At 41.3% G+C, this 25,668-nt stretch overlaps 1 protein-coding gene across 1 annotated transcript; it reads left to right on the top strand.

Annotated features, from left to right (window-relative positions):
• The first annotated feature begins 12,744 nt into the window (after nt 1-12,744).
• Nucleotides 12,745-17,260, top strand: LOC121396280 (traf2 and NCK-interacting protein kinase-like). The gene is made up of 8 exons (XM_041571110.1): nt 12,745-12,837; nt 14,348-14,438; nt 14,558-14,685; nt 14,964-15,018; nt 15,126-15,198; nt 15,498-15,673; nt 16,231-16,433; nt 17,163-17,260. The coding sequence occupies exons 1-7, from the start codon at nt 12,766-12,768 to the stop codon at nt 16,356-16,358; spliced, it is 723 nt and encodes a 240-aa protein (XP_041427044.1). The 5' UTR covers nt 12,745-12,765; the 3' UTR covers nt 16,359-16,433; nt 17,163-17,260.
• The last annotated feature ends 8,408 nt before the right edge of the window (nt 17,261-25,668 follow it).

Genomic DNA, 25,668 nt, shown 5'->3' with positions numbered 1-25,668 from the left:
ACATATTTACCATTTTGGATTATAAAACCTTTCGTCTTAACCAGCAGGCCAAATGTGCATATTTGCAATATATTTAGATACAGTAATTCTTTCTAATGGGCAGATTTATCAAAGGTTGAATTTCTAATTCATGTGAATTTTTTTTACTCGAATTTGAATGGGAGGTTATTTAAGAAAAATTCGAACCTCTAAGATGATCAAATATTACCGACTTAAAAAAACTCAAATCAAATGCGACTAAACTTGAATCGAGTTTTTTCTCCGAAAAAAACTTAAATGTCAGGAAGATTCATCATCAAATGGGTCGCTGGACCTCTGCCATTGACTTCTACGTGAACTCGGCAGGTTTGAGGTGGCGATTGGTCTAATTCGAATTGTTCACAGGGTCAAGGTTTGATAAATCTCGAGTTAAAAGTTACTATTCGACCCTTAATAAATCTGCCCCTAAGTGTCCATCACTTACAAATATGCACTTTTGGTGGTGAGGTTTAATGGCCCGTCGTCATGCTGTTTATCTTACACAAAAACATTCCGCGTATGACTCCTGGATGTGTCTGGAGTCAATTAATGAAATCATTAGGTTTTTTTTGTTTGTTTTTTAATTTTACAGATTTTTTTTTTGGGGGGGGGGGTTGTGAAGACAAATGGAATTGTATTTTGCTATTATTGCCCCTCACATAAACGGGTTTCAGAATGATCCGTCATTCTTCAGTGAAATTGCTCTAATTTAAGTTGTCCTTTATATAATATTTTGTTACTGTAACAGAATGTTGGAGGGGGCAGCAGTCTGTTTGAGAGGTGGGGGGCATTTTACACAAGCTTTGTAAGTTGAGCTGTAGGTATTGTGAATTTTGTAAAATGGTCCATTTAATCTTGTATGTTAAATTTGTAAATATTCTGCAATATAGTATTTTATGCCATGTACCTTTTTCAGGGGGTCGATATTGTGCAAGCAAATCCTTAAACAAGGAGATACATGTGTTATTTTATCAACGAGCCCCTTCTCTGCACTGGACCCTCATGTATTGTGTCATTCACATTGAATGATGATAATAGAGAAATATTTGGCTCTCGCAGCTGAACTTGTGTCTAAATAAAAGCTAGATGTAGCATTCCATGGATTCACTGAGTGGATTTTCTGCTGATTTCTATCTCGCTTCTGATCTAACGCATCCCAAACGCTTTCTCTATTTACATTTATACTGCATATAGCCTTCATTCAATACACAGGCTGCTCTGGAGCACAAGTAACAGATAACTACAATATCCCAGGTCTGCTGCTTTGGGTCTAAACTTTGGCTGCAGCTTATTGGCCTGTGTATGGAGCCCACCGACTGATACTTGCCCGAAAATTGACCAGATATCAAATGCAGAGGATTAACAATCCCATCAGGGTGATGATGACCAGTTGTTGATGCAGTCCTCACCCCAATGTTCTGTATTCCCATTGTTGTGATCTGATCGTTTAGCTCACTTTAACCCATCTCAATGTGGGCATACTGATTAGTTTGATGACTTCTCCAAACACACAGATCTTTGTTTATGGAGGAAGAAGACGGAATTCCACAACACCGGGCAACTTTGAAAACCAGAATCTTTATTTGTCCTTATTAAAAGACACTCGGCTTACTTAGCTTGACGCATTGCTTATGATTAAGGGCAGAAGCGCACAAAACGCGTCAAGCTAAGTATGCTGCGTGTCTTTTAACACTGACAAAGAAAAATTCTGGTTTTTAGTTGCCCGGTGTTGGGGAATTCCATCTTCTTCTTCCATATTCTGTGAGGTGTGGGACGACAAGGGAATCCTGCACCAGGCTAATTTATCTGGCAGTCCAAAGATTCAACACTTTGAATAGCGGTGAGATGGAGCGGTTGTTTCATTTGCCTTCTATTATAAACTGGATCTTTGTTTATGCCAGTTTTTATCACAAGTAGGCAATGGCTGGTGTGACTGGCTTGTGGCCCATTAAGTCTGGTACAGCTCTCAGAAACAGCAGGCTCACGTATTGGTCAAATTTCCACACCAGTTATTCACAATTCTTTGAACCATCTAAGGTACATTTCAGTTGTGTAAGCAACATGCACACCTGTTCATTCCTGTACCATAATGGATCTAATAGGGCAGATTACCCATCTGTGGCCAGCTTTACTGCACCCTCCTCCATTAATGTGATGCATTTTAGGGAAGACATTGAACACTTGCAAAGATATATACAATATATGGATGTATCTGTACACTATATACAAATAAGCTATACGCAGTCTGTTACTATATTTCTGGGCTTTTGTATTGTATAACAAATGTATAATTTCTAGATACTGCCAATTGGCAGGATATACAGTAAATAACTCATTACTATTACACCTTTGCTCTGTAGCCTAGCTGCTGGTTTAGATACAAACAAGGATTAGGTGAAAGAAAAAAAAAACTACCCACTGAGCATCCTTACAATAACTGCCCAAAGGGAGGTTTTGGGCTAAACTGTTTTGGGGCCTGGCATAGTCTTGTAAGACATCTCATAGAAACCAACTCTTCCAATACAGCAGGAAATCTTTTCTACATTAGAGACTGCAAAACCGCGATTAGTGTAAAGATACCTTTTAATTTGGAAACAAAGTAAAGGACAAAGCATAAACTGAAGAGCAAAAAACTGCAGGAGGGTCGGTGGCTACAGAAGAAAGAAAACATGTCTGAATTCACTGCACTGACAGCAATTTATTTAGTGGCCACACCACACGCCCTGTATGACAAAGGACTGTTCCTTTAGTGCAGTGGTCCCCAACCAGTGGCAACATGTCACCAATCCCTTGGATGTTGCTCCCAGTGCTTAGTTTTCAATTCCAGGTTTGAAGGGAAGTTTTAGTTGCATAAAAACTAGGTGAAATGCCAAATAGAGCCTCCAGTAGGCTTGCAAGTCTTCATAGAGGCTACTAAATGTGGCTAATCACAGCACTTATTTTGTCCCACCCAGGAATATTTTTTTTATGCTTGCCAACTGTTTTTAGATCTGAATGTGGCTCATGGCTAAAAAAAAGTTTGGGGACCCCCTGCTTAAGTGGATAATTACCAGGCCCAAGTTAGTTCACTTCAGTGTCTCCAATGGGAATAAAAAGCACGAAGACCTTTATAATTGGTCCCCCCCCCACCATCCTGAGCGTTATAGAAGGAAAAAAAATACATTGATAAAAGCTAAAATAATTTTTTTTTTTTGCAAAGACAAAACACACAGAAGACAGTCGTGCACACACTGCAAACTAGCCATAATGGGGAGAAGAGGCTATGGCCCAAACTGGGACCCATTTATAACCCAGAAAGATCATCCCAGACAAGGTGACCACTCCAATGCTTGACAGGCGGAGACAAGTGTTTTGTAACATAAGGAATGATGTTAAACCAGTGATTGGTGAAGCCTTAACTAAAAAAAATAACTATATATTGAAAAAGAAAGCCAATGTTGTACAGATATTTTACGGTTGTGGTCAGATCAAAGTTCTACAACGTGGTTGTGGGGTTGGAGCTGATTGCTATAACTGGATCTAACCCTCTAACGTAACATTGCTGGCCTCCTGCAATAACTTTCTGCCTAAAACATTTAGTCCAGTCCCAAACTCTTACAATTCAAGCTTTATTATGATTTGAGGAAAACTTTGGCAATGTGAAATGATGGAATCGATGGGAAGACACTGTCGTTTGGCCTGCATTTTTTTTGAGACACCAAAACCAGACACTTTGATAATGATGTTTTTCTATACAAAAAAAAACACTTTTTCCCTGGTGAAACTAAACAAATGGGGACATTCTGGGGCAGATTCATAAAACATTTTCACATCTGTCAAAAACAAAACAAGGGTTACTGGTTTGATGTTAGTTATTTTGTCGCCATGTGCTAAAAAGCTCAAAATTGACCCTTTTTGCTTCCCTATAAGTGCTTGGCAAAACTGGCTTGTTTTGCCAAAAACATTTTCCAAAGTGCAGAACATTTGCATTTTTCTCCTTTTTTTTGGGGGGGGGGGGGTTTCAGCACACAACACGGGGTTTAATTCTAATGATTTTTTTTTATGTGAAACTATACCCTGCAAAAAGGTTCTTTCTCCATATCATGATAAAATATTCCAATTTTACTCTATTGAGGATGCATATGTCTACAAATAAACTTTTGTCTCAGCTACAGGGTCCCAAGAACAAAAGTTAGCGATATACAAAAGTTGGGTGGGGGGTTGTGGGAGCATACGTAGTGTGGTGAAAGTGCTAGTGAACTGGCCAAATGAACTAGAAACATACAAATGGAAGATTGATTAATGCACATTCCTGGGTCCTTTGTTTCATAAGTAATGTAATATTTGTGCAAATATGTTGAAAAAAGGGTTACAAAGTTATGATCATAAAAATGTGACAATCTCCCCTATAGAAAACGAATGGAAAGGGATACATGGGTGCGAAACCAGAACCCTGAATAAAGCAGGGGGAGCAAATGTCATCAAGCAAATGCAGCCTGTTTTTTAGACTTATCCTGTATACAGAGGGGCTGAGGTGATGGCAGGTCTTTTGTAAGTTAATTTACTGGCTAAGCCATAGTGATTTGCTGGTGGGGAAAACCACGACCCCCACCCGAACCTAACCCACTACGCCCCAGCCCACACCTGACCCTAACCCAGAACGTGCCCAGCTGTGAGGATATGAAAGGGGCGGGGTGTGGCCTGCACGAGTATATAAAAAGGCGTGTGCAGAGGCCGAAGTGGGGCAGAAGAAGACTGCAGCCAGCCTGCACATCACTACAAATGCAAAAAAGTGGGTCACAGCTTCTGTAACTTGGGGTACTGTTTATGCAGAGAGTATAAATCATGGGGATGTTTTGCACTATACATAACCCAATAATAAGTGATATTATTTGGAAAGCAGGTCTCTATCCACCTTAGCCTTGTTAGTAATGGGGGCCCATGTTCAATATCAGTATCAAGTGTGATCTCTGTACCGTGGGAGAAATGCCGCTTAACTTGCCACTTGCTATGGCAAAACCACACAGTATCATGTGACCAGGACGGGGCTCAGAAAAATGATACAATGTAGGAGTATGAGGCTGGTGCCTGGCAGAGGGAGCTGCACTATTAACAGAAGAGAGGTAGAGCACTCACTAAGCTATTAAACACCAATATGGGGACTGGGGGCTCATTTTCTTGCCCAATTTGATTGGGAAACTCCAGGCAGGGATAATGACCTCCTTTGCACAACCACTGCCCCTGGGTGGTGCCTATAACTGTGCAGGAATTTGCTGCCCTAAAAGTGCTTTTGCAAAAAGGGTCCAAAACTGCCATAACTGGGGCCCTATAATACTCTGTTAGCAAATCTATTACACCTCTACAAATTAGGAAAATGTGGCTGAAATCTTTCAAAAAACAAAGCTCAAAGCGATAGAGTTCACTCCCCTGAACAACTCCGCCCATTCCCACCATACGCCCGGCCCCTATTTAGATCCACAAACTGCTATGGTCGATTGGGCCCCTAACAGGTCTAGTATCTGGCTGTTCATGATCAGTAATACGGCATACATTATATCACTGAGAATCACTTTATGGCAGACAATGTACTGTTAACCCCTCCCCCTCACTCTACCACAGGGACTCCCTTATGTCCCACCATGTCCAGCCTGATACCAACTGCCCTATAGAAATCCCCCTGCCTGCAGCCCAGCACTTACTTCATAACAGGCAGAACAGCACTTCTGTCTAGACAGGTCTCCCTCTGCTGTGCCTGCTCTCTCTGGGCTTCTCCCTCCCCCACTCAATCTCTGGAATCACTGCAGGAAACTTTCTCCCATTGGCTAAAATTACAGGAAATTAGAGCTGAGGCAAGACTTCCTCTCCCATTGGCTAATGTTACAGGAAATTAGAGCTGAGGCAAGGCTCCCTCTTCCATTGGCTAAAGTTACAGGAAATTAGAACTGAGGCAAGACTCCCTCTCCCATTGGCTAATGTTACAGGAAATTAGAGCTGAGGCAAGACTCACTCTCCCATTGGCTAATGTTACAGGAAATTAGACCTGAGGCAAGACGCCCTCTCCCATTGGCAATTAGAGTTAAGGCAAGACTCCTTCTCTCACTGGCTGCGGGATACTCTCTTCCACTGGCTAAAATGACAGGAAGTGACCATTTGCAGCCATGATGCAAGATGCTGCTCTCCCATTGGCTGCAGGTTACTTTCCTCCCCCTCATTGGCTAAACTTGCAGGGGATGGTTTCTCTCACAGAAAGCCCTCCATGATGTGCTTGTGTGTGACACAGGGATGGGGGTGGGGCTTTGTGTGTTACTTTTATACCAAAAAAGCATAAAACTGGTGTTAAATTTAAGTTATGTTTATAAAGCTGCACCATGTGAATTAACCCTGCCCTTTTGCAATAATTCCATATAGTAAAGCTGTGAGGCACTTGTTTATAATCCTGTGTCCTGAGTTACACCAGAATTTACACACAGAGCCCTTGTATATCAATATACCTGCACTTACAAAAGATGTTGTCTAACTGCCATAACACTGATGTACATGAAGAATCATATACCTGCCGTCTAATATATGTGAGGTCTTTCATTGACTTTTTAGTATAAGCCCTTTATTTAATACCACCTTTATACTTCCATTAATATCCCCCTATTCATGTTATCCTCTTCCTCTGCTGGGCAGAACTGCCATACCACTTGCCAATGTAAGGGCACCAGGAATGCTGCTGTGAATGGACACTGTCAATTTACCTCATACAAAGTGTAATTATACTGTAGTCAGTGTTGGAGTGGCTCACCAGATACCAGGAAAACTCCCAGTGGGCCCAGGTGTCGGTGGACCCTTATGCTTTTAAAACATTTGGCCTATTTCATGGCCATTCGCTATTTCTATGAGAAGAAACAGGTTAAATAGATGGAATGTTAGATTATAATATGTAAATAAAAGATACAAGGAGAATAGAGGTTGAGTGAGGAGAGGAAGAATAATAGAACTGAGAGTGGGCCCTTGGTCTACGGTTTTTGGGTGGGCCCTTGGTATCCCAGTCCAACACTGACTGTAGTTGGTCTGTTTAATAGAAAAATAAATCAGTAACACAATAATATTTATTCATCTTTACGGTGACTCTAAAATCCCTGTGATTTAAAAAGATAAAACACAAGTGCGCATGCGCGAAAAAACATGAGTGCTCATACGCAAAACAAAGATACGCGCACGTCGGATAGCAGAGGCCGAGAAGGTGCGTGCCTGGCACCCCTCCAGCTTTGCGCCCTAGGCACGTGCCTACTCTGCCTACCCCTAGTTCCGGCCCTGCTTCTATCAACAAGGAAGATCTATTGCAGAGACTTCTCACACCTACTGTGGGTCCATCACTTGTGGGGGCACCCTGGGAGATGATACTGTGGCCAATGGAGAACTCAACGAGGCAGATGAGATCTGTGAATATGGCATTTCCTCACCAGCTGGAGCCAATATCTCAGGAAATGTAATTACCACTTATAATGTTCATATCCATAGAGGTTCATGGAATATTAAATTAGGGCTGGCACACTGTAAAGTCTTATATTGGCAGTGAGGCCATAAATTGCATTTCACATCTAGATTCCGCATGTAATTGTATTGCTATCAACGTTTCTTTTGTTTTTTTAAATTGTTGCTGCCATTTTCCCAGCCACCTCCAGTCACTCTGTCACATGACCTGATTTTTCATCTGACAGTTATAATAACGGTTTTCTCACTTTCATTTCTGGGATCAGAGGTGAGTGGACACACAAACACACTAGGGGGATATTTTAAGGAAAATAATGACATAAATGCAGAAAATTGGCATTAATGAGAGTCAGTAGGTAGCGCCTGGGATATTAGCCTTGGTTTTGCACGTATTTTTTAAATTTTAAAAGTGAATATGAGAGAGTTGAGCATGGGGGAGAATGGGGAAACAGGGAGACTAAACATTCACAGAAGTATAAAATAGTATTGGGTACCAGATTCCTTTTCTAATATATTGCTATTAACATCTATTTCTATAAGTCACACTGTATTCAAGTGTCTGGTTTAAAGGATATTGAGATAGAACTGTCAGAGCTGTGATATTGTCAGCCACCAACTATCACCTTGATGCTGCCATAAGTCTGATGGTGACCGTTGGTAGCTGCCTGGGTGAGATCACACATTGAAAATCAGTAAGGTAGACAGGAATATTCCAATATCATTTGTATTTGGACTTCATTTTGTAATGATTTTTTCTTTAGTTGCACTGCCCTACAGTTTGTATTGTAACTGTCATCTGATTGCTAGGATCCCATTTACCTTAGCAACATTGACCTGTGTGCCAACTTTGCAGCCAATCACAGTTGGTATAAGAAATCATGTGATTGGCCGCATGGCTAAATGACAGTTAAAATAACGGTTTTCTCACTTTCATTGCTGGGATCAGAGGTGAGTGGACCAGCAAACACACTGGGGGGGGGAAATTTTACAGAAATGCAGAAAATCTATTTTAATTGTGCCACTGAGTAGCGCCTGGGATAGTATCCTTGGTTTTACTCATATTCTTGTATTTTAATGAATATAAAAGCTTAGTATAAGAGTTGGGGTTGGGGAAGGAATGGGGCAGCACTTGCTGTTCAGGTTGCTCATTTTGTATATAAAATTGCCTACTGTAAAACCTCTTCAGGGTAAAGTTTTTGAGTTGGTACTTCCCAGGCATTAATCCCCTCAAGCTGCCTGAGAATGTTAATGTTAACAGTTAATGACAGACAGCCATTGCTTTTTACTTATATGAGATGTCTAAAGCTCCCAACAGCCCCTATCAGACCTTCAGCCTTTAGTCATCTTACTGTCACTGACCTACAAGTCCCAGCATCCCCTATAAGACCATCAGCCTTTAGTCTTGTAACTGTTACTGACCTACAAGTCCCATCATTCCCTTTCAGCCCTTCAGCCTTTAAACTTCTGTCACTACAAGTCCCAGCACCCCTATCAGTCTTTTAGCTTTGAGTCTTCTAACTGTCACTGACCTACAAGTCGCAGCATCCCATATAAGACCATCAGCCTTTAGTCTTGTATCTTTTACTGACCTTCAAGTCCCAGCATCCCCTATAAGACCATCAGCCTTTGGTCTGGTAACTGTTACTGACCTACAAGTCCCACCATTCCCTATCATGGTGCTGAGAGAGCTGCCATTATTAGTACCCTCCTTTTCTTTGCCAATTGATATCCCTACCCCCACCTATGCAATGTCAGTATCTGTTGCTAGCAATGATGTCATCACCTGGACTGCTCCATGGGAATGTGGGTGGTTAACAATGTATCACCTGAGAGCTTTTTGTTATGTAGCCATGATCTCCAACTGGAGGGCCCCCACCAATTAATTTTAGCATAAACCAGTAGTGAAAGGGCACCTGTGCATGCTGGGAGTTGCTCAGGCCAAAGAGCATCCTGGAAAAGAAATAACTCCCCTGCTCCAACTGTGTCCTTTCTCATGGAAAACCCTTAAGTCTACAGAAATACAAAGATGGGGAATATTTAAAGTGGCAAATGATCTGATCCCTTTAGATGGGGTAGATCAGCATGTCCCCTCACTAGCCATTTTATAGGCAGGGTCATTTGTTTCCTAGAAATTCTGGTCTGCCCTGAGCTTTGCCCATAGTTATCTAGTTTCCCCATAAAAAAATATGTCTTACGCAAAACTACAGCTCCCAGAATGCCCAGATAAACTTTGCTGCTGCCTTCTGAATTAAGAAAGACAAGAAGGCGCTCAGTACTTGATGACAGATTTTTCAGCAGTTACTTGGCTACATCTGCCTCCATCAGCCACATCTTACACCTGGGTACTATGTATAATGACAGGCATGGCAGGTATGACAGCAGGTTAAAAAGGCATTCTGGGAATTGTAGTACAACAGTATCAGGTGAGGTGGCAATGTCAGTGCTCTTCTCTGATTTGAAGGTTAAAGGGGTGGCTCACCTCTAAGTTTACCTTTAGTATGTTAGAGAATGGCCAATTCTAAGCAACTTTTCAATTGGTCTTCATTATTTATTTTGTATAGTGTTTCAATTATTTGCCTTCTTCTCCAGCTTTCAAATGGGGGTCACTGGTCCCGTCTAAAAAACAAATGCTCTGTAAGGCTACACATTTAGTAAGTTATTGCTACTTTTTATTACTCCTCTTTCTATTCAGACCCTCCCCTATTAATATTCCATATTCTCATTTAAATCAATGCATTGTTGCTAGGGTAATTTGGACCCTAGCAACCAGATGAAATTGCAAACCGAAGAGCTGCTGAATAAAAAGCTAAATGAACACAAATAATAAAGAAATCAAAATCAGTTGCAAATTGTCTAAAAATATCGCTCTCTACATCGTACTAAACGTTATTGAACAACCCCTTTAAGCAAACGTATAATTAGAGGGTCACTGCTCCATCTAAAAACAAATGCTACAAATTTATAGTTATTGCTACTTTTAGTACTCATCTTTCTATTGAGTCTTTCCTAATCATATTTCAGTCTCTCATTCAGGTCATTGCATGGTTGCTAGAGTAATTTGGACCCTAGCAATTGGATTGCTGAAATTGCATTCTATAGAGCTGCTGAATAAAGAGCTAAATAACTAAAAAAAATCACAAATAATACAAAATTTAAAATCAATTGCAAATTGTCTCATGTGATCACTCTCTACATTACACAACTCTCAGCAGCCTCATCAGAGCTTCAACATTAGTTGTTGCTGAAATCTAAATTCTAGAGATGATAAAATAAAACTGTGAGGTTTCTTTTCATCAGCAGGGACTGGGCACCATGTTATAATAGATAAAAGGACGGGGCCAAGTACAATTTGATTCAACTTTCCCTTCAAAGCTGTCCCTTCAAAGCTGTTATTGCTGCAATGTTATTGCTGCCAAGGTGTGAATACTGATATAAGGCAGTGTATGCTGATATGTACAGCAGAGAGTGCCGGTACACGTGAGCTCACAATCTCTTCTTTCTTTTCCTCTACCGTAAAGTGAAAGTTCTGAGCGACGAATCGATTTCGGAGCGATTTCGGAGTGATTTTCTAATCGACTTTTCAACTCGACATTTCAACTTCGACTTTTCTAATCGAGTTTTTCAAAGCGATATTCAGTGAATTTTTCCACCTTTTTTTGACGTCTGTTATAAATAACATCTTTCATTGACGTCTGCTGGTATCGCTTTTTTATTCTCAACTGCTCTTTTAAGAGCACAAATACCGGGGGCGTAATGCCATTCTGGGCCCCCCAGCGGAAGGTAAGGCAGCCGATACCATTTTATTTTAATTAAGGGTTTAAGTATACAATGTTAAGTAAAGTATACAATGTTAAGCCATTCAGTAACACAGAGCAGGCCATATGCAGCTCTATAAAGGGTACATATTGGGGGCAGCTTATTACAGAATCAGACTGTAAACTTGAAATCTGTACCCAGCTGTATTATAAGGGAATTACATGTCACTAGAAATGAATAATAGTTTGGTTCTTATCCAGGGGTTTAACTATAGAGGAAGGAGACCCTGTGACTGATGGCCCAGAGGTTTAGGGGGACAGTGGTTTCGGGGGGGGGCAGAGGTTTAGGGGGCATGGTGGGGTATTAATCAATAAATGGGTTCATGAAAATGCCTGAGTGTGCCCTAAAATGATTGTGCTATGAGGCTCGGTAACATCTAATTGCATCACTGTCCTGTATAGTTTACTGAGTAATTACTTTGGGGAAAGGGTATCTGTCACACTGGGAAGTACCATTTAGTACTATATAATGTCCCTTTACACTAATGATCTCTTTTTTTCCCTCAGCGACAAGCGGAATGCGGGTCCCTCTCCGAGACTTATAAGGTGAGTAGAAAAGAGGGTAAAATACATGACTCAGTAACTGTAGGGGCTGCCTGAGCATGAAATCTGGCAGTAGGTTTGGCGATGCCCCCACCCAGTTGTAAAATTCTCCCACTTGGCAGTTGCCTCTCTATTTCAAGTACCTTATTGCCAATCCTCCCCTCTTCCTCTGTCTGTCCCCCCAGGTAAGTGATAACATTTTTTTGTGACCCTGTGGCATATTATGTTATCAATAAAATTCCTCTTTTATTCTATTCTATTTTCCAGCCTCCTGATGGTCGGCTGACCAAGGACGTGCTTCTCGGAGTGGGTGGAACTGGAGACGTGTATAAGGTAAGGGAAAAACCAATCACTAAATGGCAGAGGGAACTGGAAGCAACTTCAAAGTACTAGTGGCATGTTGTGGTCCCCGAATAGAATAGACAGTAAACTCCGTTTGTTCCCAAAATGAATTTTGATATTTGCAGCTAATATTGAATGTCAGTTAAACCTTTTCTATCTGTGTTACAGGGTCGCCACCATCGCAAAGGAGTGGTGGCTGTGAAGATAGCCAACATCAGCAGGGTAATGTATTTTTATAGTTCTCATTCTCCACATCATTCCTATTTGTGTGGTCGACTATGTGAGCTAAAGAGTTTCCCCTTATCACACTCCAGGATGAAGAGTCTGTTTCCCGGGAAGTTAATTTTCTCCGGAAGTTCAGCGGCCACAAGAACGTCGCCGCTTTCCATGGAGCCTATTATAGTGCTCCACTTAATGAGTGCTCATCGGAGCTGCTGGAGGTAAGAAATTATTTGCTGTATCACGTTTATCCCTCTTGTGCCAAAGGGATCTCCATTAAAGGTAATAGAAGGCCTTAAATAATTTATTTCTATTTTTCTACTGGCAGGTTGTCCTTGAATACTGTGGGGGCGGCTCCATATATGACATGATTAATACCACCAAAGGCCAATCCCTGAGAGAGACCTGGATTGGATATGTATGCAAAGAAGTGTTAAAGGTAAGGCCAGATTTGCTTTACACACACACAAATATATATATATATATATATATATATATATATATATATATATATATATATATATATATAGACAAATACAAGATTCCTCTGCACTCAACCCATTATCAATATATTTAAGACAGAGACATTTTGTGCATACTGCTACTGAAAAATGCCTTACCCTTTAAACAAAACAGGGATTGTTTGTCCATATATTGCAATATATTTAAGCTGGCCAACTACGTCAAAGTCATCCCATATCTGGCCAGTCCTATGCTCAATTTTCATCTGATTCATTAAGAATTCTATGGTTTAATTATACATTTTATAAAAGGGACGAATACGTTTTACCTGCAACTTACTAGCTGCTTTCAAAGTAAAACTCCCAAACTTGGCTGCCCTTTTATTAGACACCAGTGGGATCACCTGACTATAGTTGGAGAGGGTGGGAGCTACAACATGGAGCTGGTCACTGCTCCTGTAGAACTATAACAAACAAGGGAAAGTTGTGCTCACCACCAGTTTTTAAAATCATTAGGCGGGGGTGCAATGAGGGTGTGACCACAAAATACATATAGACAAATACAAGATTCCTCTGCACTCAACCCATTATCAATATATTTAAGACAGAGACATTTTGTGCATACTGCTACTGAAAAATGCCTTACCCTTTAAACAAAACAGGGATTATTTGTCCATATATTGCAATATATTTAAGCTGGCCAACTACGTCAAAGTCATCCCATATGTGGCCAGTCCTATGCTCAATTTTCATCTGATTCATTAAGAATTCTATGGTTTAATTATACATTTTATAAAAGGGACGAATACGTTTTACCTGCAACTTACTAGCTATTTTCAAAGTAAAACTCCCAAACTTGGCTGCCCTTTTATTAGACACCAGTGGGATCACCTGACTATAGTTGGAGAGGGTGGGAGCTACAACATGGAGCTGGTCACTGCTCCTGTAGAACTATAACAAACAAGGGAAAGTTGTGCTCACCACCAGTTTTTAAAATCATTAGGCGGGGGTGCAATGAGGGTGTGACCACAAAATACATATAGACAAATACAAGATTCCTCTGCACTCAACCCATTATTGAGGCATTTTTCAGTAGCAGTATGCACAAAATGTCTCTGTCTTAAATATATTGATAATGGGTTGAGTGCAGAGGAATCTTGTATTTGTCTATATGTATTTTGTGGTCACACCCTCATTGCACCCCCGCCTAATGATTTTAAAAACTGGTGGTGAGCACAACTTTCCCTTGTTTTTATATATATATATATATATATATATATATATATATATATATATATATATATATATATATATATATATATATATATATATATATATATATATATATATATATATATATATATATATATATATATACACACATATATATATACATATATATATAATTTTTGTAGATCATTATTATTATTGTTAATGCTTAGACCTATGTCTGTTATAGTCTTATAACATGAATCTCATTCCCCCCAGGCACTCAAGCACATCCACAAGAACAGGGCCGTGCACCGAGACATCAAGAGCCCGAACATAATGCTTACAGAGAAAGGGAAGGTGAAGCTGAGTGAGTAAAACAGTTATAAGATGACAGAAAGCTTCTGTGAATATAGAGTCAGAGGGTTTCATAATAGTCTTTAAGTTATAGCATTTAAAAATAAATTTTATATTCATTTATCATTTCAGTCGATTTTGGACTCTGCTGGGACCTGGACCCACAGACTGGAAAGTGCTATGAGAGTGAAGGCACTGCGCACTGGATGGCACCCGAGGCCATAAGGAGGAGAGGCAAACCAGTGGCGTATGACACCAAAGTATGTTGTACTCATGATACTTGGTGCACTTACCTTTCATTGTTACTGTACATTTTTCTCTAACCTCTCCCCTCCTGTCTGCACAAACAAGTGCTGCATTCAGTTAACATCAATTAATGTTACAGAAGAGCTAAACTTGAAGCCATAGGGGCCAATTCTTCTGTGTTTTCCATTCATTGTACGTAGGCACTGGTGGAAAACCAACTGGGCAACAAGTAATATACAAATACACTAACCCAATCTCTCCTTCTAATGCTTTTTGGTGTCTTTTTTTCCAGTGTGACATCTGGTCGATGGGGATTACCGCCATCGAAATGGCCGAGGGAGAAACACGTAAGTGACTCATAATTGTTGGGGGTCTTCTGCTACTCCAATGAATAAAATAATTAAATATCTTATACAGTATTTGGTCTAATATATATATATATATTTACTTTTAGCATATGCCAATCAGTATCCAGTGTCAGACCTCATACTGAACAACGATGCACCGGAGCTTCAATCAAAGACCTGGTGAGTCCTTCCCAGCTCATGATGTGCTTGTGTGGAGTTACTGTGTAAAACCTCTCTGGGAATAATGGTCTTTTTCTCACCTATATACTGCTCTCCACTAAACCCTCCACATACCTGAGTCTGCCATCACCACACACCTTGGGTACTAACTGTCCATGTCGACACAGTTGAACTGGATTAAAGTGGGTACATCAAACAAGGCAATACCCTGCATTTCTAGCTAAAACCCAAAGTCACTGCATTTTGATGTTTCATTAGATAAAGCTAAAAGCTGTTCTCATTTCATTTTTTTTTTACAGGTCACAGAATTTTGTGTCCTTTTTGAAGTGTTGTCTAGAAAAGGAACCATCAAAGAGGTGGAGCGCTGAAGAACTTCTGCAGCACCCGTTCTTAACTGAACTGCCCCCAAAGAAGACGATTAGGGCTGAAATAAAGAAACACCTTCAGGTGCCGCAGAACCATCTGACCAAGAAAAGTGAGTGAAACCAAATTGTTGAGTTTAAATCCCCCCCTTTTGCATAACTTAAATCAAAGCACTAAATTGAGAAGCTGAAAAAGGTGGTCGTATTATATTGGCACTAGGAATAATGAACATTATAAGGGGGACTAAAAGGAGAAGGAAAGGCTTTATTTACTTCAGGGTGCCAAAAGTTAGCCACCCCCAAGTGATTGTACATACTTACCAGTGCTCCTATCAGAACTGCACCGGCCCAGGCTTTCAGGAAAGTATATACAATCACTTGAGGTGCCTATATTTTGGCACCCCCAAGTAAATGGCCCTTTCCTTTTCCTTTAACCTCATTACATTTTAGGATAACACTGACAATGGAATTCTAAGACAATTTGCATTTTTATTTTTGAGTCATGCACATTTTATCCTGTAGCAATTCTGTGCAGCAATACACACTCACTAGCTTACATCTGTGCAGGTTTAACAGCACTTGCATCCGTTTTGATTATATCCAATAAATGAAACAAAAAAGGATATTCATTTTAGCTATTTCCTTACTGTGCTTTTATTCATTTACACAGGATTGAAGGGAGTAGCTGTCTGGACCATGAAGAAGCTGCAGAGTGCTTGTTCCTTCTGCACTCACCAGACATTGCCAGAACAAAGCGTGGCTGAGCAAATGGCACTGGATGGCTTTCCCTCTTACTGATCTTGTGGCGAATAACATCAATGCTCAAGATGATTCTCCTGAATAACATCCAAGGAGAAAAATCCACAGGGAAAGGTACCATCTTCATTAAATATTCCTACATATTGGTCCTAGAGAGCTTTAGGACAATATTTTCTCTGCCGGTGGACAAATCCCAATTTGGTCCCCTTCTACCCAGTGTGTGTATGCATTGACAGTAACTAAATCCACTTGTCACTGTGCACAAGAGGTGGATTTCTGCTAAAAAAAGTCGTATGCATTTTCCGATCAAAATCCTCTCCGTGAGCTAAGTGATAATTGGGTGGCATACACACACCAGGCAGTGGTGGATAAATGAACCTGGAAAAATAACTGATTTGCCATCTTTCCTTTCCTAGTCATCCTTGTAGACTTGGGGGCAAAACTATTAGTAAAATTTATCAAGCTGTATATTTTTACGCCATGTGAATGCCAGATTGAAAGCAAAAAACACGTAAAAAATGTACACCATTTTTTTACACGGCGAAGCCTGCCAATGTGTGATGTATTATGGTCTATTATCCCGCTGTTTTTTACACAGCATAATAAATATGCTCCTTATACTTGCACATGTGCTGTACATTAATATTTTCTGATTTTACTTTGCTGCACATGAGCGAATTGTGCCAATAAATTTTATATAGTAGAGGAGCCCAAAAAAAATACCTCATGTTAGCACCCCACAGTGAATAAGGCTTTCCTTCTCCTTTAATGACATACTACTTAATGAATATTCATAATGATATACAGTATTACTTATTGATGTTTATTTTGTTTCTCAAACAGCACCAGTGCCAATGACAGCTCCACCAGAACCATCTGAACCACCCGTGTCTTGAACATCCACTGACAGTGTCTTCACCTTCATCCAGAGCTCCATACTTTACTGCATCCTTTTCAGACCACCATATTTTCACCAGTGGTGTCTTGAGATCCTGCAACTCCACCAATAGTCTCACTTAAAGGACCACATCACCACCAGTGGTACCTTACTTTCCATCTAATGGCTCCATCAGCCTTTTCTCTCCCTTCTAGTGCACCTTTACCACCAGACTGTCAATCTTTTTACAGGTCCACTTGCCACACAAGGCACTTTTTCAAGAACCACAGCTCCACTTGTGATGCCAAAGTTTCCATCTACAATAGTTCCAATAACAGCCTCTTCTCCTTATTCTTCTGCACGTCTACCAGCACATTCTACCATCTGCCGCACCTTCAACATCTGCAGCTCATCATTATGCTCATTATTATGCAGCATCAGCATTATTCTGGTGTGTTCTCTTCATATTACTGAAGACTATCACATTTCCACCAGAGGTGTCTTTAGATCATGCGACTCCACCAGCATTCATACTTTCTGTAAGACTCCACTGTGTCCTCCAGCATCATGTCTGCCTGTGCGCAGATGTGGGGGTGCACATTCTTTCGCGCATCCTTGGCACTTGCTGCCATCTATGTGCACTTCCATGCACCATATCTGACTCTACATCGTGTGTGCATGTTTAAGCCTTTCCTTAAAGAAAGTATATGGAGCTTGGTTATATTTCCTCGCTCTTGTGTGATCTTGTGTTTGCTGCTTCTGACTTCTGGATTATGATTCCTGGATTTTCTATTGCTTCAAATCCACCTGCCTCTTGACCGCTGCCTGTCCCCGACCTTGAATTAACTCAGCCTGCCTCTGTTTTTTGGCCTGTCCCTGATTATGCTTCAACTCTGCCTGCCTCTTGACCTTTGCCTGTCCCCGAACATGAATGAACGCAGCCTACCTCCGTCTTTCGGCCTGTCCCTGATTATGCTTGAACTCTGCCTAAACCTCAGCTTGACTTCCGGAAATGTCTTTCTTCCTTGCTTTCCACTACCATCTGTATTTACACTATCACAGCTCCAACAGTGGTGTCCACATTTGTCACAGCTCCACCAGTTAGATTTTGCCTTTATGGTCCACAGCTCCAGCAGTTGTGCCTTATTTTGTAACAACAATTCTTCTTATCATGCATCTTTGGATCCACAACCAGACTCTCTTTCTTATTCTGCTGCAACTCTACCACCATGCTAATATACTTCCAGCATTTGCATCTCCATTAGAATTACATATTAAACCTGCCATAGTTAAAACACACTCACATACCCCTCCACTTCCTCCTACTGAAATCATATTTCTTACAGTCCTGTATATAATATCTACAGTGGTGCATCCTCAGCAAATGGTCTTTCTCTATACAAACCAATCCATCTGCACCACCAGCCATCTTTCTTCTTCTTATTTTCCACTTCAACAATATTTCATCGTAACTTTACGTTGTCTTCAAACCACCTCACAGAGCCAACCACTAAAACTAAGGCCCCTTAAAATAGTAGTTTCTTACACTTCCCATTGCTTCACCAGTGGTGCTTTTTTACTTCATTTATTTAACTCCAACTCACATTTTCAAATCCCTGTATGCACTCTTATTTTTTTCTATTTTTCATATCATCATACACACACACCCCTCCACATACTGCACCCTCTCTAGTTCATATTTTAATTCATAGCCCCCATCTGTACCTCAAGTGGTGTGGCTTCACTATATTGTCTTCTACGCCAACAATTCCTTCAAACTGACATTTTGTTTTCAAGCAGCATCATCACATCACCATAGCAGAAGATCCTCTTCAGATCCCCCTCCACAATCCCTTAGGGCAGAGACACACGTTAAGATTCGGGGAGATTAGTCGCCCGGCAACAAATCGCTTCTTCTTCAGACGACTAATCTTCCTGAACTGCCTTCCCACCAGCTAGAATCGAAATCGCCGAAGGGATGGCAGCGGAGTGCTTAATTTTCCGAAGTCGCTGGAAGTTTCCTTGTGAGGCTAATTCGGGCGACTTTGGAAAATGAAGCACTCTGAGTGCCATCCCACCGGTGATTTAGATTCTAGCCAGCGGGAAGGCAGTTTGGGGAGATTAGTCGCCCGAAGAAGAGCCGATTTGTCGCCGGGTGACTAAATCTCCCAGAACCTCCACGTGTGTCTCTGCCCTTAAAATGCTACACATACAATAATTTAGAGAGGGTTGCATGCCAATTTAGCAAGGGAAAAAACACAGGGATTCTGACATGAGCTTTTAGTTGAAGTTGATCCAGGGACTTGTCCGACTGCCCATTTGGGAGTCAGGAAGGAATTTTTTCCCCCTCTGAGGCAAATTGACTCTAGCTTCAGATGGGTTTTTCGCCTTCCTCTGGATCAACTATTAAATAGGCAGGTTCCTTTTAAACTATAACTTGAAATCAATGGATGTCCTTTCCAACCTCAATGAATATGAATAAATCTACAATTAAAAAAACAGCATCTATTATATAAATAAAGCTTTTAATACATATTTAATTTGTGTCTTTGCCTTTTTATAGTACCATAGTCCTGTCAGGGAACTTTTGAGATGATGGACACCTGTAGTACAAGGGAAAGCAGTAACTGAAAAGAGAAGGAATTAAGTGGCAGGGGTGGGAGAAACAGGTGAAAAGAGGTGATAAAAATTAAGAGGTAAAAGGAAGGAAGGAGCCATGTCTGGGCCCGATCCTGTAGATTTTTACAGAGGCCATAGTTTTGGTCAGTGTCCAAAGCCTTGAAGGACAATTTTTCATAATTAAACATCATATAAACACTAAATATTGTGTATATAAACATATAACTGGGATTAGTACATTGTAAAACTGGGTTTCGGTATTACAGACGTATTAACGTATCATTATTCTTAGTACATTTTGGGCCTAGTAGGGACTATCCCATAAAGATACCAGTAGGACGTTTTGGACCTAAGTGGGATTGACCCATAAACATATTGTTGTTTTTTGTACACTTTGGGTTTAGAAAGAACTGACCCATAACTGAAAGAAATAACTGACCCATAAACATGTCACTGTCATTAGAAGGCTTCTGTCCTGGATGGACCAGCTTATTAACATGCTATTATTTTTATTTAGGGTCTCTATGTATAGAAAGGTATTTGCCTAGAGGAAAAGCTCTATAAGCTCTGGGCCAAAGAGAGGTGTGCATAATTGTAATTTACATGAATTGATACCCCTTTGCTTTTCATTTATATTTTACCCTAGTACCCTGCTCTCCATGGGTGCACAGCACATCTGCCTCTCTCTATAACAATAGATAGAGAAGGATCCCACCCCACCAGGGTATCCAGGAAGGATCCTTCTGCTAAATGAGGGATGTAAACTTACCAATGATACTGCTATTGGACGTGTGAAGCTATTCAGCAGCCCTCGGGCCAAATACTAATCCATATTATTCCAGGTTTTGCTGCATTTATGGGTTAAGCTTATTTATGCGCAAGGTACAGCTGTATCAGCTTCTTGGTTCTGTTTGGCCGAGGCCTTTTAAAGACACTTTGATATTAGTCTCCTCACCCCCTGCTGGACATTGCTTTCCCACACTATTGAATACAGTAGAATGAAGCTGGTCAGGCCACCATACTGCACAAATCTTATTGATCATAGTGTCCATACCAGCTGATATCCATGAGTATTGGAAACAGGATACTACTCCTGGGAGATGGTGCCATGACACCATTTTTTTATTGGAGCCTGGTGTCCCTTGCACTGGTTTAAACTGGGTGAAGCTACAGTACAGTGAGCTCCCAAGAAGTATTCTACTGAGCTAGGGTAGCACAAGAGATATCTGGGACCAATGAACACATCACATCGCTGTGCTCTGGTGAAAAGCACCCCGGGTCTGTGAAAATAACTGGAATGTTGAAGTAAAGAGGCGCCCACCCAAGACTTCTGAATCCAGCAGACCAACAACATGCTCTTTTCACCATGATCCAGATTTCTGACACAGGAAGCTAATGAAATTTCTTTGGTCCCCCTTAAATTCAATGTATGATACCAAATACATGAATGACTGACCCAAAAATCTATAGCATTTATATCTCATAGCTCATAGTATCACTGGGACTGCTCCAGACAAACTAAATATTCTAAAAGAGGAATCAAACTGAAAGTTTGCTGTATGTTGTTTATTCCTCCTGGCACTGAGAGTTCTCTGTAGAATTAAATAGATGTTTAAAAGGTGGGTCCTGGTATTTTAAATACTCAGAGGCCCACACAGCCCCACCCACGATTGCCCCAATATTAAGTCATGGTCTATGGCAGGGGTCCCCAACCTTTTTTTTACCCATGAGCCACATTCAAATCTAAAACTAAGTTGGGGAGCAACACAGAAAAGTTCCTGAGGGTGCCAAATATGGGCTGTGATTGGCTATTGGTAGCCCTTATGAGAACTTGCAGCTGACAGGAGGCTCTGTTTGGCAATACACAAGGTTTTTATGTTACTAAAACTTGCCTTCTAGCCAGTTATTCAAAAAACAAGCACATGTTTTGAGGCCACTGGGAGCAACATCCAAGGGGTTGGAGAGTAACATGTTGTTCACGAGCCACTGGTTGGGGATCACTAGTCTATGGCATCCCTTCTGGGTTAGGGCAGTAATATCACTCTGGGGTTGTGGCCCCCAAATGGCTATTCTCTACTCCCTCCAAAAAACTTTAGCTTGATTCCTCCCATAGAATCTTTATTTTGCATTCTTTGCTGCAGTCACAGTGATACTATCAATAAGCTATGAGACATATACCCTAATCCAAGCCCAAGTGAAATATGCAAAGTGCAATTTTGGACACAAGTTGCCATGTACCCAAACCCATACCCACAATGCAGTGTTTTATTCCCATAATTCCACTATAATTGTGTTCATGAGAGGCATCTGCACCTGACGCAATCGCATAAGATGTGTCACAACACACACAATTCCACCGAAAAGTTGTGGAGACGGGAGTTCATCATCATTTCTGGTGCTTTGAGTTGATATGGCATCTGATCCTTTAGGAGGACACAAACAGTGTCGGACTGGCCCGGCGGGACACCGGGAAAAAACCCGGTGGGCCCCGACCCTCATGGGCCAGTCCCATTCTTCCAATATTGGGATTGACCAAGAAATTGTTTTTTTTTTCAGTGCCGCACCGAGCGGCGCCGGCTGCGCATGCGCGCCGAGCGGCTCAGCGTGACACAGTAGGGGATCGGGGGGGCCCTGGGACAGCAGTCCCGGTGGGGCACGAGCCCCCCAGTCCGACCCTGGACACAAATACCTTTACTGAATGGTGTCAACTTGATTGACCTATGTTGCTTAGTGCCCTTCTGGAGGGGCCAACAAATGATGAGAGGTCCTCCTCTTCATTGGCATAGGTAGCTGAGGGAGTAAATGGGTGCCCCTGCACCCTCCAAACTTATGGCCACTGCATGGGCAGCTGAAAAATTCCCCCCTCATGCCACCTGCAATATGCATATTATGGATCCAGCAGGCCAAGGTGCAAACTGACCCCACCCACTCCCACTCCCAGTAGTTACACCACTGCTCCCCTTAATATAGTGAATTCCCCTGTGAGCCGGAGTCATAAATTTATGTGAATGTAACACTGTTTGTAAAAGCAATTATGAGTTTGAAAGCATTCATCAAATATGCTGTGCCGATATGCTGTGCTGGAAGCCTTTGAGGAAGTCCAGAGTGATGAAACGCATCAGGCGGGGCTTACAGACATCAGCCAGGGTGTGCCCGAAAAAGGAACATGCTGTGAGGAGGGGACTGGAGTATGCCGGCTTATACAAACTGAACTTCCAACACAGCATATTGGGTAAAAGCAACGAGAACCTGGAAAAGACTGCTATATGCCCAAACCTGCATGGTTTTATGTGAGTGTAATTTTAACTTATGCACTATTTATTAAAGAAACTTTTTTACACTATATGAAGCACATTTTCCTAGTGAATCCGGACTGCAAATCGGACTAAAAGCACTGAAAGAATCTCCAGATAGGCGCACAAATAATTTAAACGTTTGTGAGTTCCCACTTCCCCCTAACGGTGACCCACTAAAAAGGAAGGCTACTGTAAGTACAGCTTTGTGAATGTCCCATAAAAAGTTAACTAATAGAGTGCCGACACAAAGAGGTGGTTAACATATACAAAATATACTACACTATATTTCTATCATTTCTCTTTTTTTGTCTTTTCCTGGGCTTCCTTGTGGAGCGCTGTTTCATAGATTATTGGATTTTAAAGGAAAGGTGAGGTTACCAGGGGCAGCAAAGATCTGCCTCATTTGTAAAATTAGGTGCTATAGGAATAGGCCCGGACTGGTAATCTGTACGCTTGGGCAAATGCCGGTGGGCCGTTCAGCTCAGAGTTAAAATGGGCCGCTCACTACAGGTAAAATTTAATTAATCTCTGAGTCCCAACTGCCTCAACAGACACATTCGCGACGTGAATGCACCTAAACTAATAGATGTGGCCCGGGCCCCATTCACATACATAGCAGCAGTGCGCGAGCCTCAGAGTCTGTGACAGCAAGTGATTACACCACTGTCCCACCAATAGTCTCACTCCTCTCGCTCGGCATTGTGTTGTGATGGGGCTGGAGTCTGGCACAGAGAATCAGATCATGACTTCTGAACAGACACAGCTGCAGGTTGCTTTCCAGTAAATTCTGCTTTCACAGGCCTATGGTATATTTACTGTATTTAAATAGTACAGCCCATGTCTGCATTGCATTCACACAAAATTGCTTCTTTTTACTCCCAGTCCGGCCTTGTCGGACAGTACTTAGTAGTAGTTTCAGGGCTCATGGAAGAAAGGAACCTGCACAGTTAAATTGTGTCCTCCCTATAGCATTAATGGGTAGAGAGGGAACATCAGAATTAGATAAGCTACATACAGTTTCTCCAGACACTGATCTTTCAGGATGGTTCTTAGAGATTCCCACTCGCACACACCTCATAGCCAATGTATAATCCTCATAAAATGTTGTAAAGGTACGGGATCCGTTATCCAGAATTCTAAGAATTATGGGAAGGCTGTCTCCCATAGACTTTAATTTTATCCAAATAATCCTAGTTTTTTTTAAATTTTTTTTATTTTTCTCTAATAATAAAACAGTACCTTGTATATGATCAAAAGTACTAAGATATAATTAATCCTTATTGGAGGCAAAACAAGCCTGTTGGGTTTAATAATTAAATGACTTATCATTCCATTTCCCTCTCTTGCATCAGACCCTGTTGAATAAATCCTCCACTTGTACAAGGAGAAAATACAAGTGAAATAGAAGGAATGCAGGGAAGCAATCAAAGTATCACTCCTAAAATGTCCATCTTCATTTAATACCTTAAAGGGGTGGTTCACCTTCAAAAAACTTTGGTTTCAGACAGATCACCAGAAATAATGACTTTTTCCAATGACTTTCTATTTTCTATGTGTCACCGTTTTTCTACTATTGAAGTGTAAAGTGCCATTTTCAACTTCTGAAGCAGCTCTGTTATAAATGGATACATTTAGTTAATACATTTCTTATCTTTCTCCCTGCTGAGCAGAATCTCTGGGTTTCATTACAGGCAACTGTTAGAATTGATACAATAGTTGCTAATACACCAGAGATGCTGTTGAGAAATGTATCAACTAAATGTTGCAAAATTGCAACAGTTTAGAGTCTGCGCCTGAATTACTGAGCTGCCAGACTCAAACACAAGAGACACGAACATTCAACTTTAAACTTAGATTTTGGAAAAACATAAATACTGGAAAGCAGGGCCGGAACTAGGGGTAGGCAGAAGAGGCACTTGCCTAGGGCGCAAAGGCACAGGGGCGCCAGGCACGTACCTCTTCTGACGCCTTCCCCTAGCTCTGACCGCTATGTTCAGACTGTGGCTGAAGTTCTACGTCGTGTATGGTCTTCTGCGCATGCGCACGCTTGCATTTTCTGCGCATGCGCACTCGCGCGGATTCTGCGCATGCACACTCGCACGGATTCTGCGCATGTGCACTCGCGCTTCCTTGTCGCTCGCACACTTCTGCGCATGCGCGAGCGGCGGGGGCAAAGGATTTGGCCGGGTTGCCTAGGGCGCCCGACCGAGTAGGCCCGGCACTGCTGGAAAGTAATTGAAAAAAGTCTTTATTTCTGTGGAACAATCTGAAAACAACTGAACAGGAAAAAAAGTGTTTGGAAGGTGAAAAACCCCTTTAAAGGAACAGTTCAGTATAAAAATAAAAGCTAGGTAAATAGATAGTATGTGCAAAATAAAAAATGTTTCTAATATAGTTAGTTAGCCAGAAATGTAATGTATAAAGACTGCAGTGACTGGATGTCTAACATAATAGCCAGAACACTACTTCCTGCTTTGCAGCTCTCTAACTCTGAGTCAGTCAGTTACTTGAAGGGGGGCCACATGGGACATAACTGTTCAGTGAGTTTGCAATTGTT

Source organism: Xenopus laevis, chromosome 7S (assembly GCF_017654675.1).
Source record: "Xenopus laevis strain J_2021 chromosome 7S, Xenopus_laevis_v10.1, whole genome shotgun sequence".
NCBI classification, from domain to species: domain Eukaryota; kingdom Metazoa; phylum Chordata; class Amphibia; order Anura; family Pipidae; genus Xenopus; species Xenopus laevis.
The sequence above is the reverse complement of the archived record's forward strand: the minus strand, read 5'-3'. Positions and strand labels throughout refer to the sequence as shown.

Excerpts from the sequence above, each read along its gene's own strand:
- LOC121396280 (XM_041571110.1), top strand. The coding sequence starts at position 12,766 with ATGATTAATACCACCAAAGGCCAATCCCTGAGAGAGACCTGGATTGGA. Across the intron at positions 12,838-14,347 it reads TATGCAAAGAAGTGTTAAAG|GCACTCAAGCACATCCACAA; the intron begins GTAAGGCCAGAT and ends CATTCCCCCCAG. Across the intron at positions 14,686-14,963 it reads CAGTGGCGTATGACACCAAA|TGTGACATCTGGTCGATGGG; the intron begins GTATGTTGTACT and ends CTTTTTTTCCAG.